This window comes from Bufo gargarizans, chromosome 2, assembly GCF_014858855.1.
Source record: "Bufo gargarizans isolate SCDJY-AF-19 chromosome 2, ASM1485885v1, whole genome shotgun sequence".
Lineage (NCBI taxonomy): Eukaryota > Metazoa > Chordata > Amphibia > Anura > Bufonidae > Bufo > Bufo gargarizans.
In genome coordinates, this window is record NC_058081.1 from 176,025,770 (window position 1) to 176,052,762 (window position 26,993).

The window sequence follows — 26,993 nt, forward strand, 5'->3', positions numbered from 1 at the left end:
AAGGGCCAAATAATATGGTAAGATGGGGCACCTGTCAACTAGTGTAAGAAAATTAAAACAGCATCATAAATAACAATAATTAAAGGTACGTACAATAGCACCATATAAAAAAAACATATTATACTGTATTAACAATATGCCTTATAGTTATTCCCCACAAAAAGGTACAATGTTCTAGCATCTAATCCCCCCTGACCTCCCACCCCCCGTCTCTGGGTTCCAATAGTGCAGCGTCCCACTAGCTTATGTGGGAACTGCAAAAGCTTTTTGTTGTCATCTGCAATATCATGCTGTAATGTACTACTGTGTGAAATCCCTTTTTACCAGGCTGTCAGGTGCATTACATACAACAGTGCAGTTCAGGCCTAGTTAGGCAGAGTTTAGAGTTGGGAGTGTGAAGGAGAAGAAGATGGAGTGAGGGGCTAAGGGTGAAGAAGATGTCCCCTCTCCTCTCAGCTCTCTCTGAAGCTCCACAGCCCAGAGAAGCCATCATGCATCTCAGTATCAAAGCCAGGAAGACAGGCAGAGGAAAGTCTACATTCTACTATGCATTCTTCAGGAGTAACAAGTGAATCTTGGTCAAGTTTATTATTGGATAAAGACAAATGAAGGACAAGGCCATTATTATAGGCTCTAGGCGCCTTTGTATATAGGTGTAGGATTTTTTAGCTTCTGGCAGCCTCACCGTTATTTGAAGGACAGATAAGATTTCTGTTGCATCGCTTGTGTGTAGAAGACGAGGACTTGAACTCAACTGAGACTGAAGCAAGGCAAAGAGCTGTTCATCAGTGAGTACATAGCTAACTTCCCTAGCCTGACACATTACCACCAGCACAGCCTGTTACTGGGATTCATCACATCCAACTTGCCTGTATACCAGAGACTGTATTACTACTGGATGTAAACTGTTATCAAGAACCTGGTTATAGTAAAGTTTACCGTTGGATTTAAACCTGCCTCATTCTTCTAACTCCACACCACTATTACTCTCAACATTTTGCACCATGAAGGTGCTGGCGTCACAACGAAACCTAAACCAGGGGCTCAGCCGGACAAGCACTCAGCACCTATTCACCATCAAGGGCACCTCAATCACCACCTGGACGGTGTCCCCTGTAACCAAGTGTGCCCCAGAGAATCCAGTGCTGTTCTCCCCTTCACTGCTGGCCCAGGGAGGCGACTGCTAAACCGTGAGTAACCGATGAACTGTATGTACATTCCGGCCCACCGTTAACCACACGTGTTCTACCCCTGCGGACTGGCACGTTGCAATAGCAAGTGCTATGGCTGCTATGGCTGCTATGGCTATATTTCCACCCATGGTTTGCAAGGATGCATATAATGTAATGCACAGTAGAAAAGTTTTAAAATACATTTTAATATTTGAATTCTGTATAAAACTATGGGGGGGGGGGGGATTTATCAAACTGGTTTAAAGTAGAACTGGCTTAGTTGCCCATAGCAACAAATAAGATTCCACCTTTTATTTTCCACAGGAGCTGTGAAAAATGAAAGGTGGAATGTAATTGGTTGCTATGGCATTTCTACTTTACACCAGTGTGATAAATCTCCCCCTATGTATTTAGTGATCTCTATGGAAGTAACCATGTATTATCTGCTGTCTGCATCACAGACTTGGGAGTCCAGATTAAAACTTGTATTTCCATATGAAAAAAACCTGAATCACATTGTCATGTTCCCAGGGCCTCATGAAATAATAGTTTTATATTCATTTCCCTAAATGTTTGGTAGGACTGTATTTAAAGCCATGATCCATAAAGCACATAGAAAACCTGCTCTGCAGACTGAGGTTAACAAGAGTTTTACAATTTATTCCAACTTGTTCCAGATTCTATTGGAGATTGTCCTCATATAATAATCTAGAAAACACAAATTGTATTTTCTGGCCGCTCTGTATTCACATTGTTATTCTGGATGCAATTACTATCCTCAAAAATGCCTTGGTGAAAAGAAAAGTATGTATGTGGGATTTAAAGTTTAAAACTATGTCACTTGGAAGAAGTGTTTTAATTAGCTATGCCAAAAAACTGACTAAAAGCTTTGCAGATTGTCATTATTGTTAAGTTATGGATAGTAACATGAAAACCAAGTCAGGATTTTCCTCCATCCTTTATACTTTTGGGATTTCCGTCAATCCCATTTGGTGTACATTTGCCAAACACCAAAGTGCTCTACTGTATCAATGGTAAAACCAGTCGTGAGCTTGGTCCAGTACTTGTGGGGGTGGTAAGAGACAAGTTTGACTTTCATTAGGATTGAGGGGATAAATGAAGGTGAAGGATGCTCGTGGATAGTGAATAATAGTCATTACTTAGCTGACTTTACAAAACAAAGCACAAAAATTCTCCATATGCTTTACGGGTAATGATTTCTAAAGCTGTGTAGCTGAGCAAATCCACATAAATAAAGAGATGAACGCACACTTTATGGGGTAAGTATGGATCTGATAAACAGTAAATTTCAGAAAAGTTATTTGCATGTCTATCAATTTTTATGGCACACATATCAGGTGTGAATGGGCTCTAACCTTTCAAAAATACATTGATTGGGCATGTGTAATGGAGACCAAGAGGTAGTGATTCCTTTATCAAAAAACACCAGCAAGCGCCAGGGAAATAAAAATCTTGGGACTGTGATATTTGCTCTGAATCCACACTGCAACATAGTTACTGCCTTTTTCTCTTCAACACTGGGAAAAACAGTTTTAAACATTACTCAATGTCCATGGTGAGGATGTAGTGGAGGTTGTTAGCCAGCCACCAATCTGTTCTATGAGCATTCATGACTTCTACTGAGTTCTTCAACAAAGGTTCAGAACTATGCTACTTCCAGACCCCCACAGCTTTCCTTAACCACTCTTGCTCAATTATTTTTCTGTTCACAGGCGGGTACACTGATCATCACCTCTCAGTGCCGCACCTCACCGCACACACTCCTCTGGCAGGAAAAAGCAAAGAGACTACTTCACCGCTCCTTGGTCCTCTCAGGTGGGTCACATGGTTCATACACCACATGCCCACTCTGACGGACTAGGACTGGAGTTACTCCCAGAATGCCCACTATGGCACTAGTACTACCAGTAATGTACTGACCCACTTTTCCTCCACTGCACTTCCTCCCAGGATTTATACAAACAAATGCCATGCTATTAACCCAATATGCACACAACACAAGGTGCCCACATATGTATTCCCAGTATGCTACACATGATATGGAGAGGAGAGCCATCAGGTACGCTTCCTATTATACAACAAATAGTCCAGATTTTTCAAGTGGTTTTCTATCTTTACATGTGAAATCCTATTAGAAATAAATGAGTATGGGGGCAACCACTTCTTAGTTGCTCACTTGATAGTTTGCTTTGTCATTATTAAAGACATTTGTCTTTCCATTTGTCAGACACCATAAGGAAAAGCAAAAAGCTAGTACTGTTATCAATACAAGAACTAAAGTTCCACCATGATGGCACTATATAATAGTATGCTGTGCCCGTGGATAAACGTTTTGGCCATACAATGAAGCATAAATAAATGCCAGCAAACTTCCCTTAAAGAGCATCTGTCAGCATGATCAACTCTATTAAACCATGTATATTGCCTGGTAGGGTTGATCAGGATTGAGTAAAACAATATATTTATTTTCTCTATAGGGTTAATAGAGTTGATCATGCTTATTTGGCGCACCAAGGTGCTGACCATAGCGTGAGCAGCCCCGCTAGAGCAACGCCCCATGTTCTCTCCCCTCTACACTCCCCTATAAGTGACAGGGCTAGACATTTTTTCTAGCCCTGTGTTCTCGTGGCAGCGCTCAGACTCAGTGACTCGGCACTGGTGCAGTGAATCAGATGTTGCTTCCTGATCTTGGGAAGCAGGAGAAGATCCATTGGGCAAGCACAGAGTCAGGTAAGTGACTCAGCGCCTGTTGAGCACTGTCTTCAGAGCTCATCAGATCCTCTGTGCAGGTGCCAAGTCACTAAGCCTTGGCGCTGGCAAAAACACAGGGCTAGATGAGATGTCTAGCCCTGTCACTCAAAGAGGAAGGGGGAGAACAGTGGGCCTGGGGGCATTGTGCTAGTGGTGCTCCTAGCACTATGGCCAGCCCCTCGGGGCTCCAAATAGGTAATTTACATAAATTTAAAATTAAATATATCCCAGCAACTATTAACCCAATAGAAAAAAGAAATATATCATTTTTTTACTTAGCATGACCAACCCTACCAGGCAATATACCTGGTTTAATAGGGCTGATCATACTGAAAATGCTCTTTAAATATTGCTTTATGTTCTCTTCTTTGTAACATGTTTCAGACTATGTACTGTAGCCAGTTTCAAAGTGCAGGATGTGCTGTAATATGCCACAAACAAGGAAAAACTAAACTGATATACGTGAATATTTGGAAGTGCCAGCATTTTTCCATCATTAGGGGGCAACCACCTGGTAGATGCTCACTTATAGATAGTGCTGCTCTTTGATAGATAAATTAGTGGGGGGGAGCCCTTTACCTACATACAAAGTAGGTAGCAAAGTTAGGGTACAGAGAGCTAGAAGGAACCAAAGGCCCATTATCTCAGCGTGAGGATTCATTTGCTTGTTGTCTGGATATATAATAAGAGTGAGGATTTGACTAGCTTCTGTATTACTAGTCTATGCTATAAAATATTAGTATTCATTTGGTTAAAAAAATAAAATAAAAATCAGTACAGAATTACTATAAAGCTATCTCAAGGTCTTCTTCTCTACATTGCTCATATTCAATGGGGTAACGGATGTCACAATGGTCAGAAGATACTCTATAAAGGAATGTGATCCATTGCATTTGTATCATTTGGAAATGAAATAGCACTTTGTGAACTGTACGAACATTCATTTCCTCATGTACAATGTATATTAAACAGCTGTCATTTATAGTACAGGTGCCTTGATAGAAGTAGACTTTGTTTCTATAAAAGAACATCCAACCGACTTAAGCAAATCTCTGGTAATGTACACTATGTTAACTAATATATTCTTTGTATAAATGAACGCACTACAGATGGATCTGAAAATACATCTGACACTGGTAATCTCTCTGGAAGGATAAGAAGAAATGCAAATTCAAACAAGTGTATGAAAAAGAGAAAATTATTAACAGTAATCTAACGGACAGAAATGTTTAATCAATTCAATTCCATTTCTGCTGAATTTATTTTCCATGAAAAGCAAAATAATACAGCACATATATTTCAGCACTTTTATCATATTGTACAGTAAAAAAGAAGATTTGTTGATCAATCCGATCACACCTGGACACAATTGTGCTACAATCTGTATGGTAGCCTGCCTCTCACTCATCTAGTTCTGAAGATTGCTGTACTGACTAGGACATCAGTTCTGCGGAAACCTACCTGTCTCAGTAATGAAAAGCAGAAACTCAACTGTAAATTTGGGGCAGTAGATTTTAATTGTCACAGTAGCTTGTAATATTTATGTCATGGTGGGATGGTTGCTCTACAGCTTGCTCATGTTTTAATAAAATTCTGGAAAATGTAACTTTATGGGCTACTTATTGGACCAATATTTTATCTGTATTGCATCCGAGTTTCAAAGGCTGCCTGACTTGTAGTGCATTCTCCCTAGAAAACAGCTCAACGATATTTCTGAATTGTAATTATGATGACATACTTACACAATAGTATCAGTAATATGTTTGTATTGCAGAATAGATTATAGAAGTTTACACTAGAATTAGAGATTCTAAAATTTGATTCGGCTGCTTTGCTGAATAAAAAAAAAAATTTGCTTTGTGACAAATTGCTTCATCACGAAGCGCATTTATTTGTGAATAGCGCGTGCAATGACAGGGAACAGCGATTGCGCTGCCCCCTTGTCACTGAACCCCTCAGATGCCGCGTTCATCGCTGATCACGGCATCTGAGACCCATATTAAAACATTTTACTGTAACCAAATTAACAAAAAAGAATCATACCTACCTCATACATTTGAGCATGAAGAGGCAGCAGCGGCCATCTTGCATGAAGATCCCACGCAAAATTTCACTCAGTGCACGATGACGTCATCACGCTGACCAGCGGTGTACTCTTTGCGCTCAAATTGATGAGGTAAGTATGATTTTATTTTTATTTTTACCATCATTTCAGGGAAAAATCGATTTGTTACCACGAAGCACGAGGATATTCAGCTTCACTGCGAATCAAATTTTTCCTGAAATTTGGACTGAAGTCCACCTCATGAACTTCAATTCACTCAACACTAAGGCCTCATGCACACGACCGTATTTTGTTTCCGTGTCCGTTCCGTTTTTTTTGCGGATAGGATGCGGACCCATTAATTTCAATGGGTCCGCAAAAAACGCGGACAGCACACCATGTGCTGTCCGCATCAGTGTGTCCGTTCCGTTGCTCTGCAAAAAAAATAGGCATGCCCTATTTTTTTCTAGTTTGCGGACAAGGATAGGCATTATTACAATGGATCCCAAAAAAACAACGGATGCCATACGGAACGTCATCAGTTTTTTTTGCGGATCTGCAATTTGCGGACCGCAAAACACATACGGTCATGTGCATGTAGCCTAAATAGATGGAAACAGGTCTAAAAGTGAGAAGTGCAGTATTTTTTTCCACAGCTCTGTAGACATAACTATAACAAAGTTATGGGCATCAGAATATGACAATGTAAAGAAAATATATTGTTTTCATTTTACACTTTTATTTTTTGAAAGTATTAAAACACAAGAAGAACTGTATATAAACGTGCTATCGCTGTAATCATACTGATTCAGAGAATGAAGTTAACAGCTCAGTTTTACTGCACAGGGAACGCTGTAAAAACAAAACCCATAACACTGTGGCAGACTTGAGTTTCCTTTCCAATTCTGGCCAATTGGAATTTTTTCCAGCTCCCCGCTTTATCATAAGCAATATAAGATGGTGCCATTAGAAAGCACAAATTATCCCACAAAAAAACAAGCCCTTATAAGGCTATGTAATTGGAAAAATAAAAATGTTATGGCTCTGGGATTGGGAACACAGAAAGTAAAAAAAAGAAAAACACAAGAAGTCCCTGTGTCCTTAAGGGGTAAATATATGCAAAAACACTGCATGTTTATGTTTTGGGGAGAGCATTTATGTCAACTCTGACTAATGGAATTAAAAGAGTAGTTTTGTAATGCAAAAGCAAAACCCGAATAAAACACTGGCTGATTCTCTGAATATTTGCCGGGTTTCAGTCAGATCGCCTGGCAGTGACCGATCTAGTAGTCTATTCCCGACCGTTACAGCCTTCCGGATTTGTAAACGCTAGTGTGAAACTAGCCTTCAATTTATTTATTATTTTTTTCACATAATGAAACAAATGACCCATTTAATTCATATACAAACTACTTCCGATAGATTTGATAAACCATCTACAGAACTGCATTCAGGAATGTACCATAAAAGGGCAGGCACGCAGCCAAGTGTCATAGGGTCACTTGTGATGCTGTAGTGTTTTTGAAGTGGTGAGAGTTTATAATAAAAGCAGAAGCTTTGGAACCACCTGCAGTAATGAAACCGCTCTCTCTGAGACAGCAAGAGGATGATTTAAACAGCATCTTGCGAAACAAAAGCCCCAAACTATACACACACACGAAGAAAAAAATAAAATAAAATGAAAACAGCATTGAGACTTGTTTGCTTCATCAAAGTCACAGTTCTAGGGATAAATAGATGATGGGAGAGATCTCTGTACTGACCCTTGATATATTTATACATAGTAATTAGATCTCTCCTCAGTCGTCTTTTTTCTAAAGTAAATAACTCTAATGTTGATAATCTTTCAGGGTACTGTAGTCCACCCATTCCAGTTATTACTTTAGTTGCCCTCCTCTGGACCCTCTCCAGCTCTGCTATGTCTGCCTTGTTCACAGGAGCCCAGAACTGTACACAGTACTCCATGTGTGGTCTGACTAATGATTTGTAAAGTGGCAGGACTATGTTCTCATCACGGGCATCTATGCCCCTTTTGATGCAACCCATTATCTTATTGCCCTTGGAAGCAGCTGCCTGACATTGGTTTCTACAGCTTAGTTTGCTGTTCACTAAAATTCCTAGGTCCTTTTCCATGTCAGTGTTACCCAGTGTTTTACCATTTAGTATGTACGGGTGACTTGCATTATTCCTTTCCATGTGCATAACCTTACATTTGTTAGTGTTAAACCTCACCTGCCACATCTCTGCCCAAGCCTCCAATCTATCCACATCCACCTGTAGCAGTATACTGTCCCCTTCAGTGTTAATTACTTCATACAGTTTAGTGTCATCAGCAAAATTTAAATTTTACTGTGCAAGCCTTCTACAAGATCATTAATAAATATATTGAAGAGAATAGGGCCCAATACTGACCCCTGTGGTACCAAGACTAGCAACCCAATCTGTGTGTGTACCATTAATAACCACCCACTGTTTTCTATTACTTAGGCCTCTTTAACACGGGCATTGCGGGTGACGTGCAAGAAAAGATGCGGGTGCGTTGCAGGAAAATGCACGATTTTTCCCCGCAAGTGCAAAGCATTTTAATGCGTTTTGCACGCGCATGAGAAAAATTGGCATGTTTGGTACTCAGACCCGAACCCGGACTTCTTCACAGAAGTTCGGGTTTGGGTTAGGTGTTGTGTAGATTTTATTATTTTCCCTTATAACAAGGTTAATACAGAATGCTTAGTAAAATAGGGATGAAGGGGTTAAAAAAAATATTAAACTCACTTCATCCACTTGTTCACGCAGCCCGTCTTCTCTTCTTTCTTCTTTTTTGATGACCTGGGAGAAAAGGACCTTTGGCGATGTCACTGCACTCAACACATGGTCCATCACATGCTCCATCATAATGGATCATGTGATGGACCATGTGACGAGCACAGTGACTTGCCCAAAGGTCATTTTCTCCCAGGTCATCAAAGAAGAAGAAGTAAGACATCCGGGCTGCGCGAACAAGTGGATGAGGTGAGTTTATTTTTTTTATATTTTTTTTTACCCCTAGATCCCTATTTTACTAATCATACTGTATTAAGAATTATATTATTCTCCCTTATAACCATGTTATGAGGGAAAATAATAATGATCGGGTCACCATCCCGATCTTCACCTAGCAACCATGCGTGAAAATCGCACCACATCTGCACTTGCTTGCGGATGCTTGCAATTTCCACGCAGCCCTATTCACTTCTATGGGGCCTGCGTTGCGTGAAAAACACACAATATAGAGCATGCTGTGATTTTCAGCCATTGCATGAGCACATATAACATGTTTTAGTGACAGACTTTAAGTGCATGGTAAATTCACTGGTTACTGTGAATACAATGCTTACCAATGATGGTCACAAGTTTTTTTCAACCATGTAAGGCTTATTGCAGTCATCGTACAACTTTATGCCTAATAGAGAAACAATGGCTTTCCATAATTATTGTGGTGGCAAGCATTTTCATAGTATTTGTCATGCAGTCAACAGTCTGGATTTATCAACAGGCACAGTAGGCATGAGTGGCCCTTGGGGTAAAGTGCTTGCTAAAGGGAGGATGCCTAGGATTAACCTAGGCCAGTAATGGCGAACCTTTTAGAGACAAAGTGCCCAATCTCCAACCCAAAACCGACTCATTTATCACAAAGTGCGAACACAGCAATTTAACCTGAATGCCGATATAATATATCTTCCATGTGCTTTATCATTTATCTATAATAACCTGCCTACATTCAATGCACTGCCTGTGCTGTTCATAGTGCGCCCTGTGCTGATGAATGGCAGGAAAATTCTAAGGCATATTGGTACATCATAGACTTTCTCCAGGGTGCAGGTGCCCACAGAGAGGGCTCTGAGTGCCACCTCTGGCACCCGTGCTATAGGTTCGCCACCAGTGACCTAAGCCATGTGACCGATGAATGTGACATCACTGGCCCAGGAAGAGGCGGCAATGCTTACCGGCCTCTTCATATAACTGATCATGTATCCGATATTGATGAAGTATCCTGAGCATAGTTCATCAATATTAAACCCTCAGAAAACCCATTTAAACCTAAGGTCGACACTGAGAAGCGTCTCAGTAAAAGCCAACATAGATTCACAGTTGTCAGTCAAGTATAGGTTAACATTCTTCATTTTCTAATTTTATATAATATAAACTGTTTAGTTTATCCTCAACATCTTATTAGGAAGTGATGTGAAAACTATGCCAAATAAACTTTTATAAAAGAGTGAAAATGAAGATATGTGTGGTGTAACCCAGCACTAGGCTTATATTTATAAAGGTGGGGTAATATATGAAGTTTAAAAGTCTTTCATCAAGTCATCATTTACTCCTCTGTGAACTGAATATAATTTTACACAATAATGTACACCCTTTCACTTTTAAGAAAATGATTTGAGCAGTCCGTGATTCTGTGAACCATGCTGGTCCCCAGAGAGATCAGGTGCTGCAGAACAGCAGAGTAACAAGGTGTTGAGTGGAAAGGACTGGACCAGATGGAATCTCTATCCTTCGAGGTTAAATATTTGCTGACACCGTAAACATTAAAGTGTAGGCGTAGAACGGTAGTAATGTTTTCTGCTTCTGGTACAGGTGAACCTCACTTCATGTCAGTTAAACCACAGGAAATTGTCTCCATCTACATCAAACTTAGACAACCTGCGACCAGACCCTCCTCTACTCTGGCCAACTGGTTGTCAATGAAAGTCTACAGAGAGAAGTAAGAGTATTTATTAAAGCAAGCCTTAACCTGTTCATGTCTGGATCCATTAGAAAATTTTGTGGAACTACAAAATATACAGTACAGACCAAAAGTTTGGACACACCTTCTCATTCAAATAGTTTTCTTTATTTTCATGACTATGAAAATTGTAGATTCACACTGAAGGCATTAAAACTATGAATTAACACATGTGGAATTATATACATAACAAAAAAGTGTGAAACAACTGAAAATATGTAATATTCTAGGTTCTTCAAAGTAGCCACCTTTTGCTTTGATTACTGCTTCACACACTCTTGGCATTCTCTTGATGAGCTTCAAGAGGTAGTCACCTGAAATCGTTTTCACTTCACAGGTGTGCCCTGTCAGGTTTAATAAGTGGGATTTCTTGCCTTATAAATGGGGTTGGGACCATCAGTTGCGTTGTGGAGAAGTCAGGTGGATACACAGCTGATAGTCCTACTGAATAGAATGTTAGAATTTGTATTATGGCAAGAAAAAAGCAGCTAAGTAAAGAAAAACGAGTGGCCATCATTACTTTAAGAAATGAAGGTCAGTCAGTCCGAAAAATTGGGAAAACTTTGAAAGTGTCCCCATGTGCAGTCACAAAAACCATCAAGCGCTACAAAGAAACTGGCTCACATGCAGGACCGCCCCAGGAAAGGAAGACCAAAAGTCACCTCTGCTGCGGAGCATAAGTTCATCCGAGTCACCAGCTTTAGAAATCGCAGGTTAACAGCAGCTCAGATTAGAGACCAGGTCAATGCCACACAGAGTTCTAGCAGCAGACACATCTCTAGAACAACTGTTAAGAGGAAACTGTGTGAATCAGGCCTCCATGGTAGAATATCTGCTAGGAAACCACTGCTAAGGACAGGCAACAAGCAGAAGAGACTTGTTTGGGCTAAAGAACACAAGGAATGGACATTAGACCAGTGGAAATCTGTGCTTTGGTCTGATGAGTCAAAATTTGAGATCTTTGGTTCCAACCACTGTGTCTTTGTGCGACGCAGAAAAGGTGAACGGATGGACTCTACATGCCTGGTTCCCACCGTGAAGCATGGAGGAGGAGGTGTGATGGTGTGGGGGTGCTTTGCTGGTGACACTGTTGGGGATTTATTCAAAATTGAAGGCATACTGAACCAGCATGGCTACCACAGCATCTTGCAGCGGCATGCTATTCCATCCGGTTTGCGTTTAGTTGGACCATCATTTATTTTTCAACAGGACAATGACCCCAAACACACCTCCAGGCTGTGTAAGGGCTATTTGACCATGAAGGAGAGTGATGGGGTGCTGCGCCAGATGACCTGGCCTCCACAGTCACCGGACCTGAACCCAATCGAGATGGTTTGGGGTGAGCTGGACCGCAGAGTGAAGGCAAAAGGGCCAACAAGTGCTAAGCATCTCTGGGAACTCCTTCAAGACTGTTGGAAGACCATTTCAGGTGACTACCTCTTGAAACTCATCAAGAGAATGCCAAGAGTGTGCAAAGCAGAAATCAAAGTAAAAGGTGGCTATTTTGAAGAACCTAGAATATGACATATTTTCAGTTGTTTCACACTTTTTTGTTATGTATATCATTCCACATGTGTTAATTCATAGTTTTGATGCCTTCAGTGTGAATCTACAATTTTCATAGTCATGAAAATAAAGAAAGCTCTTTGAATGAGAAGGTGTGTCCAAACTATTGGTCTTTACTGTACATTTCCCTGCCATTACAAGGAAAAGAATATGCAAAGAAGTATCTCCCAAGGAACCAGGACTATCTTGCTAGTGCCACCTTGTGGAAGTGGTTTCCTATGAGTCAAAATCTCACTTTTTAAAAAGTACGTGACAAGGGAAAAATAGCAAAGTCAAATATTCATCTATAGACAGCTGTTTTGGAGTACTTGTGGTGTAGGATTCTGGCTGACTGGATGCAGCTTAGGTAGGATACAAAACCCTCCCTAAGCTACAAAGGAAAGAAAAGAAAGAAACTATAGCCACAGGTATCATGCCAAAGATAGCATATGCTTTATGTAATTATATATTCCCATACAGTTTAAGATTTGCTGAATTAGGTTATGATATCACATTTGTTCAGTTGGGCATCTATGAGGTTAGATGCCATTAGAAACATGGCTCAGGTTTAATGGATTCTTGACTTCTTGCTGGGAAAGAAAAGGATTACCAAGAAACCAAGAAGTGAAATGGAAAAACATGTGACAACATATTTCGTATCCCTAAAAATCTTACCTGAAGCTTTCCTACCTCTTTCCTCCAATTTATAAAATTCTCAGCACTTGCATTAATAGTTATTATCCTCATGATGCTAGGCAGGAGTAGCTCCTAAGATCTAAATGGAGCTTTGTGGGCATTTCTTTAGAATGTGACATCAAGGTGGGGTTGGTTCTGGACCATATATTTGTTTTTCTATGTTGCAGCTCAACCTTCTGCTCCAGTAAATGCAGAAGTGTCTAACATGTGTCCACTGAAGCACTAGGTGATCTATGGACCTTGTTAGTCTGTTAAAAAATGGCACCACCCTCATCTCCACAACAATGAATATATATTTTATTTAAAAAGTTTCAACCCCCCTCATAACAATTGACGTCTTTTAAAAGCATTCAATGACACATTATTAGCCTATTCAACTATTTACTGAATAATCAAAAACAACCAGTGAGAAGCCAAATCCATTTTCTACTGTAAAATACACCAAATATTAGCAGCATTTACAACAGGATGGGAAATGTTGTCATATAAGTCTTATGCTCTCTGATATTACTCTTCTAGACATTTTGTAAGTATGCATACTTATATAAAAGGTATATATTCCAACACAGAGACTGACTTCACTGCAGAATATACAACAGAAATGTTTTTGTAATAACGCAATGCATTTTTGTGTTCAATAAAAATGGAGTTTCTCCTGAATACCCATGTGGCCATTAAACAGTAACTGTTTTTTTGGAGAGAGGTTATGCCAGTTTAGTTTTCCACAGCACCATAAAAGAGAAAGGTAGTGTGTGTGCCATATGTTAAGCATTACAGGCTCTAGAGTAAAAAACATATATGCCTACAAGACATCTACTGTGACAATTCCTTTCCAGATTAGCTTGTAACCCTTTTTACGGCCTTTTCTTCCTGGAGTTACTGTAACATGTGGCAACACACTACTGCTGAGTTTCTTTAAATTTCCTCCTAATAGCATCTATGAATTGTATCTGTAGGCAGGGGGTGGGAATTCGAAATGTTCACTAAATTCCCACTCAAGAAAACAGTGAAACCTGCTACCACTCAATTTTATGTTGGAAATCTATAAATGCTGCAAAGTCTTCTGTTACCAGCAGCCATAATTGTATATTAGGATGGAGGCAACATGCTGCTTTTCCAGGTAATGCAGAACTACAAATCCTAGTAAGACTTTTTGCTTCCGTAGCTTTTCTAATATTGAAGATGGCCTGACATAAATAGCATTTCTCCATCAGATAAAAAAAAACCTTAAATATAAGAATGTTTCTGTTAAAGCAACCCCTTGTATGCACCTCCTTCTCCCCTTGCTGTAATAGACATCAGATCTCCGTACCCTTTCTGGTGAGTAAGTCATAGGCATGTGTTTCTACACTGCAACCAATCTGAGGAAACAAAGCTGCAAGAGGAGGAGAGAGTAACAGCCTGAACCAATGATGGAATAGGGTGTGTGTCGCAGACTACTTTAGACTCCCTATAGGCACCGTAGATAAACTGTAGTCTAAGATGACAGCTCTGTCCTAATGGAGCTCAGCTAAAAAGTGTTCGAGCAGCAGGATATGAGGGAAGTGAATAGTAGGTATGAATCTCTATAGGAACTGACTTACATATCATTTTGAGATCATGACTGGACAGTACAGTAGCTTTAAGTTTTCTTATATTCTTTTCAGTGTTTCATGGACCCTAAATGGCATTTAAATCTGCATTACTATGTAGCATTAAACCTTTCCATGCTCCCTCTTCCATACTGTCCTGTATATATATTGGCAGCAGGGCGGATTGGGAACTTAAAGTGGCTCTGGAAAAAAAACCTAAAAGTGGCCCCATGATGTAGGTGGGACTAAACTGATAGACAAAAAGCAACCCAAGTAGGAAGGAACAACAGAATACCTTAGTGCAGCACAAAGTACCGCCCCAGCAGAATCAAATACCACAGAGCAGCAAAAAATACTGCTACCCTCTCTAAAAGTATTCAACCGTATCATCAACTGGTAATACAGTTAAGTTCAGAAGGGCATCATATCATTATGGACTTGGACCATGGCCATCAGGAGAGCTTGCGTGGCCCCCTGGAAAATTTCCTGTAGGGTCTATGGCCAATGCGCCTGTGACTGGCAGTTTTATCAGTTCTTGCATTCTATTCATGTGCCAGGAAGAGCATGCTGCAGTGCAAACATTCAGAGCTTACATCAACCATATCCTTGAACAGTGGCCACCAGTGAGGTAATGGGTTATACCATACTTGACTAAGTGTTCGCCCCTGATACCAAGACTGCCCTGAGTAATGCAAGTGGTTGTGGAACACTTTCGGCCTTGAGACTGTAACATAGTAGACCCCAGTCTGATACTATGGAGGGGAGATTGTGACCTTGTCAACCCCCTGTGCCTGTAAGTGCTTGCTGAGTGTGTAGGGAGGACTAAGTAGTCCTCATTCACCTAAACTCACCAGCAATTGATTGGTATTTATCAGCAATACCTATGTTTCAGTTCAGGTGAATACACCAGCTAGTGGGACCTATAATGTGCCACCACTGATGCATCATGGAGCAGGCGTCATCAGTGTGCAGTCATATCATACCTCTGTTCTTGTCACATGGCCATTATAGCTAGCACCTTCGCTTCACCCACATACTTTGATGGATAGTTGTTTTGTTTATTCCCAGTTACCTTTGGGTTTTAGCCCCAGCTTTTATAGTTTTCTGCATGAATAAATGGTTTTTGTTTTATCATTTTCACAGGCAGTGATTTAACCGTCAAGTCTTGCCACAGCATTGTATGTAACCAGTAAGTTTGTGCCCTCTCTGAGAGACTGTAACCTTGTTTATGTTGCATGAATTTGAGTAAACTGATAAGGAAAATAATCATATAGAGCTTCTATATTAATCAATTGCTAATATTATAGTATATTCTATGTAGTGTGGGAATTCAACGTTAGCCTACTTAAAGGATTAAGTGTATCTAGGTGTGCTCAGATAGAATTTGTGGTATTACCTTGGTACTGCCATTATTACATTAAAGAGGTACCAGGATGAGACCTCATGGAGATAAGCCAGCTGGGATGGTTGGAGACAAAGGCATCACCCTAGACATTATAATCTTAATATAATGTATTCTCCTGATGTTGATGTTCAAATTGTGGAGAATAGAGAATGCCTAAATGGCAGGTGGCCAGAAAAATTGTATAAAGATGTTTTTACAGTTTGAATCAACAGCCTTTAAAATAACCAAGTATGAAGGCAGCTGTAATTTTATAATGTATTTCTTTTACCGTTATTGCTGCTATCTTCCATTCTTGGCTGTGGTCACATGATCATGTCCATGCAGCTTTCTTATTTCCTGTGATGTTATGTCCAAGGGTGTGTCAAAGCAGCAACAGAGGCAGTGATAGGGCAGGGTTTATGTAACTAACTGGGTGGGGGAGCTATAAACTAGCTGGATGTTAGGGGCGGTGGAAGGGCTGTGGAGGAGAAAGAAGAAGTGCATCATGGGTTTGGCTGGATGCAACAACAGGAAGTAATACATACAGAAAGTAAACTAGAGTGATTGGTTTATATGCTGAAAATGGGTCAGGAGAGTAGAAACAGAAAAAAGCATGAGGTAATTTGCGTCCCCACCTATCCCTTGGTAGAACTTGATGGACGTTTGTCTTTTTTCAACCGTATTTACTATATAATTAACTATGTAAGCATACAGTGCTAAGATCCCCAGTGATCACTAGAATGAGGAGAGCAAATCAGTCACATAGAGGACTCTCCTCACTGCAGGTGATAGGTTCAGTATAAAGTCTACAGTCCCATCTCGATTCCATCTCCTAAAGTGAGAAAAGCAAATATTGTCCTTCTGTAGCAGTCAGCAAAGAGAGATAACACTCCTATATATAAATATATATATATATATATATATATATATATATATAACCCATTGTTAGTTTACTCATGTTGTGAGGGGAAAATTCTATCTGCATTTTAATCCTCAGGATAACAGTAGACATAGAATTAGGATATAACTGCTCTATTGTCCTCTTGGCCTTGGCCTAGACCTCCATAAAGATGCCCACAGAACAGAATTGCACTTATCGCGTGAAATGTGTGATGCTCTATAGAAGTCACCAAACCTGTCTGGTTGCAGTAATGGTCTCACTGAGAAAGTAAAGCAAGGCTATTTCAGTTCTGAAAAGGATATCTAGAAAACCATCTACTCCATCTACTACCATGTTTTATAAATAAAACACATAGAATATTCTGATATACGTTAATATATGATAAGAACTATTAATGGAACTTTCCTAGGACATCAGTATTGACTCAACAATGTCCAACACTAGATGATTGTTCTGCGAAATGAGAGTTGGTCAGATGTGACGGTGTTTCATTGATGTCATAAAACCACAGCTTGGGTATCTCCATCTACAGATGTCTTTTTTTTTTTATATATATATATATATATATATATATATATATATTGAGCTTTCAGATTACATATAGTTGATAATGACATCCTTACCTGGCAAAAACCTATCCAACTCCACTAGATTTATGACCACTGTATACGGAAGTTGTGGTCTGGCTAGTAGTATCTGACAGAATATTTATAGTGTGTAATAATTTAGTCTAACTTCTCTAAGCATGGCCTAATCCTAAAATCCCCTATGCTAAATTGATTCTTGTTTTCTTGTTGGCTGACCATGTACGAAACATAATAGATAAAAGATGTGACATAAGAAACCATTACCACTTGAAGATAGAGGTCAGTACTGCTCAAAGAACATCATACACATTAAACAGATGCATAGGTGTTTCCCATTTCAGAAACAATCATCAAGCATGATTACATACAAGTTGATGACGATTTTATGATAAATGGAAGTGTAGGATACCATATAAAGTATCCTACACTTCCCACAGCAACCACTGTGAATCACCAAGACGGAGAACATAATAAATTTAGATATATTACTAAGAACATTACTTTCATTGGTAGTAATACTGATTTACTTGTCCACTATCTCACTGCTGCTAAAAACATTATATAAAAAAAATTACTATAAGTAAAAGACATTTGCTTAACGTTAGATTGTAAACTCATGCGGGCAAGGTTCTCCCTCCTGTTGTATCCTGCCATTACCAGTTTGTAATGCTAATCTTGATTGCACTGTGTTGTATTTTTACCTTGTTGTACTGCACTGTTGAATGTGATGGCACTACAGAGCAAATAAATCAAAGCAATTTAATCATGGACTGCTAAATATCTCCTTTGCCAATCTACCCACCAAAGTACCAGCAAGTTATATTATCACTGCCATCATATATTATTTATCGAGATAAGCTAAGCTCCCGAAGTTATAAAAATCTATTTTTCACCTAGGGAAACATAAAATAAATGTCAACTTTATGAGAGCGATAAGACTATATTAACCTATTAATAATAACAGTCTTTAAAATGGTCCCTTCTATAAGTCATAAGTTTATGTCGAAGACAACTTTGAAAAACTTTATATCATCTCCTTCCAAGTATCAGGGTCTATTTAAAAGGACCAACTTTTTCTCATTCAGCAAAACATAGAAAACGGCATGGCAGTCAGGTATTAACAGCTAAATCAGTTCTGAAAAGGACATCACACTAGACCAAATGTGACTTACCTCTCCCCCAGGTCTTGCTAGTATGGCTTTTTGAAAGGAGAGGAAACTTAAAATCAAGTAGCTGACAAACATTATTATCAACTTAATGTCAAAACTATCCTAGAGGAAGAAAATCCTTCTGCCAAGTATTAACAGCTAGCAGATGCACTTGTGTCTCAGTATCTCAACACTGCAGTCCTGCAAGGCACTGATCTCTCTCCCTCTCGGTCTCGAGCTGTTTCAATACAAGAAGCTTTGCTTCAGCCACAGCTCTGGAGACAACTGGTAAGCTGATCCCCTCATGGAATAACTTCTCCGTGCTAGGGGAGGGGGAAGGAGACAGCAATGTGCGAGGGGCTGTAGTTCATATAAAGCGAAGAGAGGGAGGGACAAAAGTGGTCCATGCCAAGTTACGCATCTGGTCCAGTGAAAGGATAACTTTCTCAGTGGACCAGGAAGGTAACTTTTTAGCCCCTGTGCATCACAAGAGGAATCATAGTAAAATCTATGAAGATAAAATGGATAGAAGATGCTTGATGAGTCACACTGAAGGAAACATGCAAACTTTTTGGAAAACATAATCAAGTTTTTCGGTTAACATTCACTGCAGTCAAATGCTGTTATGCAGGGTTATAAAAGCAGGAGCTGACCAAAGGCGAATATAAATGAAATGAAGTTGGTTAGCAAGAGGCAGGGGAAACATGGGAGGGAGAAACATAGGCCCCTTTCACACGGGCAAGTTTTCCACGTGGGTGCAATGCATAAGTTGAACGCAATGCACCCGCACTGAATCCGGACCCATTCATTTCTATGGGGCTGTGCACATGAGCAGTGATTTTCACGCATCACTTCACATCGCAGCATGCTCTATTTTGTGCGTTTCATAGAAGTGAATGGGGCTGCTTAAAAATCGCAAGCAAGTGCGAATGCGGTGCGATTTTCACGCACGGTTACTAGGAGATGATTGGGATGGGGACCCGATCTTTATTATTTTCCCTTATAAAATGGTTAAAAGGGAAAATAATAGCATTCTGAATACAGAATGCATAGTACAATAGCGCTGGAGGGGTTAAAAAATAAATAAATAATTTAACTCACCTTAATCCACTTGTTCGCGCAGCCTGCATCTGTTCTGTCTTGTTCTGTGAGGAATAGGACCTTTGATGACATCACTACGTTCATCACATGGTCCGTCACATGATCCATCACCATGGAGCATGCTGCGATTTTCACGCAATGCACAAGTGATGCGTGAAAATCACCGCTCACGTGCACAGCCCCATAGAAATGAATGGGTCCGGATTCAGTGCGGGTGCAATGCGTTCAACTTACGCATTGCACCTGCGCGGAAAACTCGCCCGTGTGAAAGGGGCCTATGTTTCTCCCTCACCATGGTGATGGATCATGTGACGGACCATCTGATGAACGTAGTGATGTCATCAAAGGTCCTATTCCTAACAAAAGAAGACAGAAGAGATGACGGCTGCGCGAACAAGTGGATTAAGGTGAGTTAAATTATTTTTTATTTTTTAACTCACCTTAATCCACTTGTTCGCGCAGCTGGCATCTCTTCTGTCTTGTTCTGTGAGGAATAGGACCTTTGATGACGTCACTATGTTCATCACATGGTCCGTCACATAGATCCATCACCATGGTAAGGGAGAAACATAGGCCCCTTTCACACGGGCAAGTTTTCCGTGCGGGTGCAATGCGTGAGTTGAACGCATTGCACCCGCACTGAATCTGGACCCATTCATTTCTATGGGGCTGTGCACATGAGCGGTGATTTCCATGCATCACTTGTGCGTTGCGTGAAAATCGCAGCATGCTCCATGGTGATGGATTATGTGACGGACCATGTGATGAACGTAGTGACGTCATCAAAGGTCCTATTCCTCACAGAACAAGACAGAAGAGATGCCGGCTGCGCGAACAAGTGGATTAAGGTGAGTTAAATTATTATTATTTTTTTTTAACCCCTCCAGCCCTATTGTACTATGCATTCTGTATTCAGAATGCTATTATTTTCCCTTATAACCATGTTACAAGGGAAAATAATACAATGTACACAACCTTGAACCGAAACCTGAACTTCTATAAAGAAGTTCGGGTCTGGGTACCACATTCAGTTTTTTATCACACGTGTGCATCTGGACCTTATCCGGACACGCTCGTGTGAAAGAGGCCATATACTTGCAGGATCAGACTACACACAGGGCTTGTTTGTAGTCTGTAACCATAAAAACACATGGTCTACGGGAGCTTTAATCACAAAACTGTAGGACATTTTTTACACAATTTAAAAATGCAGAGCGTACCATTCAAAATGTCAAGAACTAGTATTATACTGCCTCTTATACATTCAGTAGGTGGCTACAGTTTGACCTCTTAATCACCAAACACTCGAAAGCAGTCTCACTAACAGACTGTCCAAGGTCGGGGTCAATTATAGGGTCAGTATCAGTATTTAAGATTATTACACATCCAACTACTGTATTACTAAACAAAGAGAGAATGGGAATGTGGGACCAACCTGGTACAGTACATGCATCAAAGGTGATGTGCTGTGGTGTAATATTGTTGACATATCCTCAGGATTAGGGCTCATCCACACAGCCGTATGAACGGATCCGCACCCGTTCTGCAATTTTGCGGAAGGTCTGCGGATCCATTCATTTCTATAGGTCCTCAAAAGATGCGGACAGCATCCATTATTCCGTACCGCGGCTCCGCAGAAAAGATAGAACATGTCCTGTTCTTGTCTGCAATCTCGGACAAGAATAGGCATTTTCTGTTATGGTTGCGACCATGTGCGGTCCGCAAATTGCAGAACGCACATGGCCGGTATCCGTGTTTTGCGGATCCTCGAATTGCAGATCCGCAAAGCACTACAGCCGTCTGAATGGGCCCTAAGTCATCAATATCTGTCAGAGGTCTGACTCCCAGCACCCCCTATGATCAGCTATTTCAATGGGTTGCGGCGCATGTGCGAGCATTGCTTCCTATTCAACTTTTGCCTGCATGTTGTCTCCTTTGTAGCGCCGGTGCAGTGTAATTACAACTGCTTCATCCCATTAAAGGGAATGGGATGAGCAGCTGTAATTACAATGGAATGGAACTACACTGCACTGCCACTACAAAGGAGGCGGCGCACAGGTAAACTTTGAGGAGGAAGCAGTGCTTGCACAAGCTGATCAGCGAGGTGCCGGTAGTATGGCCTCTACAGAACTAATATTGATGACCTATTCTGAGGCTAGTTTATCAATATTACGCCACTGCACAACCCCTTTTAATAAACTGTAAGGCCTCTTTCACACGGGCGTCATGTTTTTTGCCCGGATAAGAGGCGGGTGCGTTGCGGGAAAATGCGCGATTTTTCCGCGCGAGTACAAAACATTGTAATGCGTTTTGCACTCGCGTGAGAAAAATCGCGCATGTTTGGTACCCAAACCTGAACTTCTTCACAGAAGTTCTGGCTTGGGATTGATGTTCTGAAGATTGTATTATTTTCCCTTATAACATGGTTATAAGGGAAAATAATAGCATTCTGACTACAGAATGCATAGTATAATAGTGCTGGAAAGGTTAAAAAAATAAAAAAGTTAACTCACCTTATCCTCTTGTTCGCGTAGTTCCCGGTCTGTTCTTTGCTAGCTGTGGGCTAAATGACCTGTGGTGACGTCAGATCACATGCTCCAATCACATGGTCCATCACCATGGTGATGGAGCATGTGATCTGACATCACCACAGGTCCTTCAGCCCAAGCCCACAGCTAGCAAAGAACAGACCGGGAACTACGCGAACAAGAGGATAAGGTGAGTTAACTTTTTTATTTTTTTAACCCTTCCAGCACTATTATACTATGCATTCTGTAGTCAGAATGCTATTATTCTCCCTTATAACCATGTTATAAGGGAAAATAATACAGTGAATAGACTGTCACCTAGAACCCATGCGTGAAAATCACACCACATCCGCACTTGCTTGCGGATGCTTGCGATTTTCACGCAACCCCATTCACTTCTATGGGGCCTGCGTTACGTGGATTATCGCACCGCAACGCACAAAGAGGAGCATGCTGCGATTTTCACGTAACGCATAAGTGATGTGTGAAAATCACCGCTCATGTGAACAGCCCCATAGAAATGAATGGGTCAGGATTCAGTGCGGGTGCAATGCGTTCAACTCACGCATCGCACCTGCGCGGAATACTCGCTCGTTTGAAAGGGGCCTAAGTATTAGTTTAAGAGCAAACAAAAGTTTACTTTGTAAAATGTCATAGGATTTAAAGTTTAGATAGATATGAAATAGATAGATACATAGATAGATAGATTAACAGATATATACAAATATTTGCCTGTACATTATATAAACTGTTTATTTACAGCAATAAACTGATTATTTAATTTCCTGAATGCTGAATATTCATATAATTGACTATAGGAGCAGACACCAACAAACCACCACCTTGTCTTTAGTACAAACTGCACAATCAATAGAAATTATTAACAGCCAAATTACAAAAAAGTAGCCATGCACATTAGATGAATGTCAGCAGAATCTGCCGATTTTGGCAAGCCAACTGATCACCTAATGCATGGGATGCTCAACCTGCAGACCTCAAGCTGTTGCAAAATTACAACTCCTAGCATGCCCTTATAGCTGTAGGCTGCCCCGGCATGCTGGGAATTGTAGTTTTGCAACAGCTGGAGGGTCGCAGGTTGGGCATCCCTGATCTAATGTGTATGAGGCTCTCTTGATAGCATATTTCATGGGAGAGAAGGGTCGGGCAGTTGGATTTCAACATGCCTGATCATTTTGTTCCTAGAGGAAGCTACGCTGCTGTCAGAGGCAGCCGTATAATACCCTGTCCCTATCAAGAACACATACACACACACACACACACCTGACTGAACCCAGTGTGCATGTCTACAGGGGAGGGCTGCTGGAAGGAAAAGCTGTCCGCCATATGAGCATTCAGCCAGCAGCCATCTAATGTGTATGGTCAGCCTAAATCTTGGCTGGTTCAGAAGTCAGGACAGATCAGCTGACCAGATAAAAAGATAGAGATGATAAAATCAGGCAACAAGGGTTAGAGGAAAACTTTTATAGCATACTTGTCTACGGCGTTAAGGTCTCTACAAATACTTCCTGTTAAATGGCTGTGACCAACTGATGACAGATGTACTTTGAAGTCCATGTAAGCTACTGTTTTGTCATAGATTAGTCAGCGTCTGCCCATCATTATTAAAAGGTTACAAAATGCTTGTAACTGAGAACTTTTTCTGTAGATGGTGATGACAAAAATACTATGCTATTTCCTTCTCATATTAACCATAACAGTACATCTTCTCTAAAGTACCTGTAGCAAGGGGAATGTTTATGGGGTTGTGAAAGACTCACAAAACAGATGGGATCTCCCCATATTTCGCAACCCTACTCAAGTCATGTTTCGCGTTAACAGGGACTAAATGTGAAACGCGAAATACCATTCTGGGAAACCTCAATGCTGTCATGCCATTGCTTCATCTAAACATATTAAACACATACATTATTTCTATTATCAAAGCACACATTACTTATCAGTCATTAGTACCAGGAGAACACCAGACTGCTTTCCAAATGGAACTAACACCCCAAGCTCAGTGTGAAGTTTATCCAATTTCTTAGGTTTTAAAAAATCCGTGACTCACTTGAAAGTAAGTCCTGTCTGCAGTAAAATTTGTAAGATGAATAGCCCTTCTGCGAGACATTCGTACTGCTGCAATAACACAGTGTTAACCATCATTTATATTGAGGCTTGGAATGGGTTTCCCACATGCGTATCTTGAAGGCAGGTCCAAAATATGCATAAATCTTGGAGACTATAGATGTCTCTTGATCATACGTGAAGAACTTACAAGACTATTATGTCATTGAGCAGATGCAATGAGGTTTATGTACCAGAGTACTGCATAAGCCAAGTTCTTAACTCTGTCCATACCTGTATAATATATGTTATTATGGGTCATTAAGCCAAATGCTGTAATAGAGGCACGTAAGCAACTGAAATATGCATCAACATAATTCAACTACATAACCACAAAAGCATAAGACTGAAAGAACTTTATAGAAAGGAGAGACCTAAGGTAAATGTTCTGGTATCTATCAGGTTATTTAGAATACTTATCTCTTCTGAGGTGACATAGAGGCTTTGGGGCTATTGCTATGCCTCTGGGAAGTATAGAGGTCTCATTTCTTCATTTGGCTTGACATATCCTCTACTTGTGGTGTGAGATCATCAGCTTGAGAAAAAAAAAATTCATGATACTCTGCTGGGAGATATATTTGTCTATGTTTGGCCACCCCAGTGGTTGAGATGTGAAATTAATTTGTAAAGTGATATATTGGAGTCCTTAACAAAATTCAGTTAAGGGTAGACACAACCGTTCCTTCTCGAAAGTCTTGTCTTGCCCATTGCCCTTATTATACAAGATGCCATAGGGCAGCAAAATTGTCCATTGGTGAAAAGGACAGATGTGAATGATGACATAATCTTTACAGTGCTCTGGATAGGTGGGTACTTTGTAAGGCTAGGCTCACAAAATTCCAGAATTCTATTCTGGGAAAATAAAATATTATTGTAAATACATGATTATTTGCTCATGATGGGAGTTGTAGTTTTGCAACAGCTTAAGAGCGACAGGTTGAAGATCACTGACTTATAGGATAGTTGCATGTCAACAAGTGGCAACAAAGGCACTGCTAAGCTAATTTGAATACCTTTTTTTTTCTAGAGGAGCCTTCCATGGCCTATAAGACTCCATACATCTACTAGTCTACTATTGGGCACGCTCCACAAGGAGAAACAGTAACACTACCCCCCCCCCCCCCCCTGCCAAAGTCATTGACAAAGGCCTCACACCCAACTAAGCTGTTCTTTCTGTTTTGTACTGATGAGGGGCAATCACTTCAAAACAGCTGTCTACAGATGAGGTACTGGCATGGCTATAATCCTAACTTAAGCCTTAAGGCCTTTTTAAAAGATCGAACATTGACTTATATGATAACTACCTTTAACAGGTGGTGCCAGATGCATAGCTTTTCTTTTCTTTTCTGGAAAATCTATCCTAGATCTTGGTAGAGGGTGACAATACAATATACTAAGGGTAAGTTTGTGGTCACTGCGTAAAAATATCAGGGGCTTGGGCTCTAGGTGTTTTTTCCAGGACCCAAACGTAATGGTCACCAACCATACAACAGCGATACAGTTGAATTACTACAGTGGGACATGGAAGCCAATGGCTCCTTACCATGCCACTCACTTTCATAGGCCACAGGCGACTAGGCCTGTAACTTATGAGGCAGGAGAATGGTGCAGGCAGTCGTGAAGTGATTACATCATCACCAGAGACTGGCTAGGTCTCAGGTGATGTGAGGACATCATCTTGGGGGTCTACGCTAAGATGCAGGTGGCACACTGACTTACTCGTGATCGCCTGATCCGAGAAGCCGCAACTCAGACCAGAAGAGGCCTGTGGCTTGCATCGAAAACAGCAGCTGAGAGCGGGGAGTCAGTTGAGTATTTAGTTTATTTTTTCATCGTCACTTTGTGGGAAGACAGTACTGGGGGCACTATAGGGGGCAGTATATGTACTGTAGGCACTTCAGAAGGGCACTATAACTAGTGGGGGGTAATAGCGTACTAGAGGGGACAATATAACTACTTGATGCATTAAAGGGGGCAATATAACTACTAAGTTACTACACGTGGCTATTATACTTATTAAGGGCAGCGTAAGGGACATTATACCTACTGGGAATATTGGAGGGGGAATTATAACTATGGAATACATTATAGAATGCATTATAACTACTGGACAACTATAGAGAGCTTATGGAGGGGCCTTATTATTACTGGGGCCACGTTAGGGAGCTTTTCAATTACTTGGGGCACTCTGAGACATTATTACTACTGAGGATTCATTGGGGGCTTTATTATTATTGGGCACAATATGGAGGGCACTAATACTAACAGGGGCACTCTTGGGGAGCATTATCACTGCAGGGGTCACTTTTACTAATGAGGAAACTCTCTGTATGGTATTGTTATTTTGAAAGCATTATATTTGGGGGCATTGGGGAACACATAGGGCACATATTGGGGGTAGCAGCAGGATAACAGTGTTGGGCACCAGGAGAAAAGTGAGAAACCTAAGATGTTTTTGTGGCAAACTCTGCAGAAATGAGATGTGGCTGAAAGACGTCACCGTGGCCCGAATGGAGAAGATGAGAAAAGATAACATCTACATCAAGGGAGACATCAATAAATGTAATGTCCATTCAAATATGCCTTTAACACTGGGGCTGGGGGATTGGATCAAGAATTTGACACATATGCTTTGGGGCTTGGACCCTGAAT

At 40.6% G+C, this 26,993-nt stretch overlaps 1 protein-coding gene across 2 annotated transcripts in view; it reads right to left on the reverse strand.

Moving 5' to 3' along the window:
• THSD4 (thrombospondin type 1 domain containing 4) overlaps positions 1-26,993 on the reverse strand; it is a 720,353-nt gene that overhangs the window by 185,706 nt on the left and 507,654 nt on the right. The window contains exon 1 of one of the 2 annotated variants that reach the window (XM_044279719.1): positions 18,613-18,899. The exons of the other annotated variant lie outside the window; for it this stretch is intronic. Within the exon in view, the coding sequence (XP_044135654.1) occupies positions 18,613-18,684 (72 nt within the window). The 5' untranslated portion in view covers positions 18,685-18,899. Of the gene's footprint in view, positions 1-18,612; positions 18,900-26,993 lie in introns of those variants that run through there. 2 annotated transcript variants of the gene reach the window in all.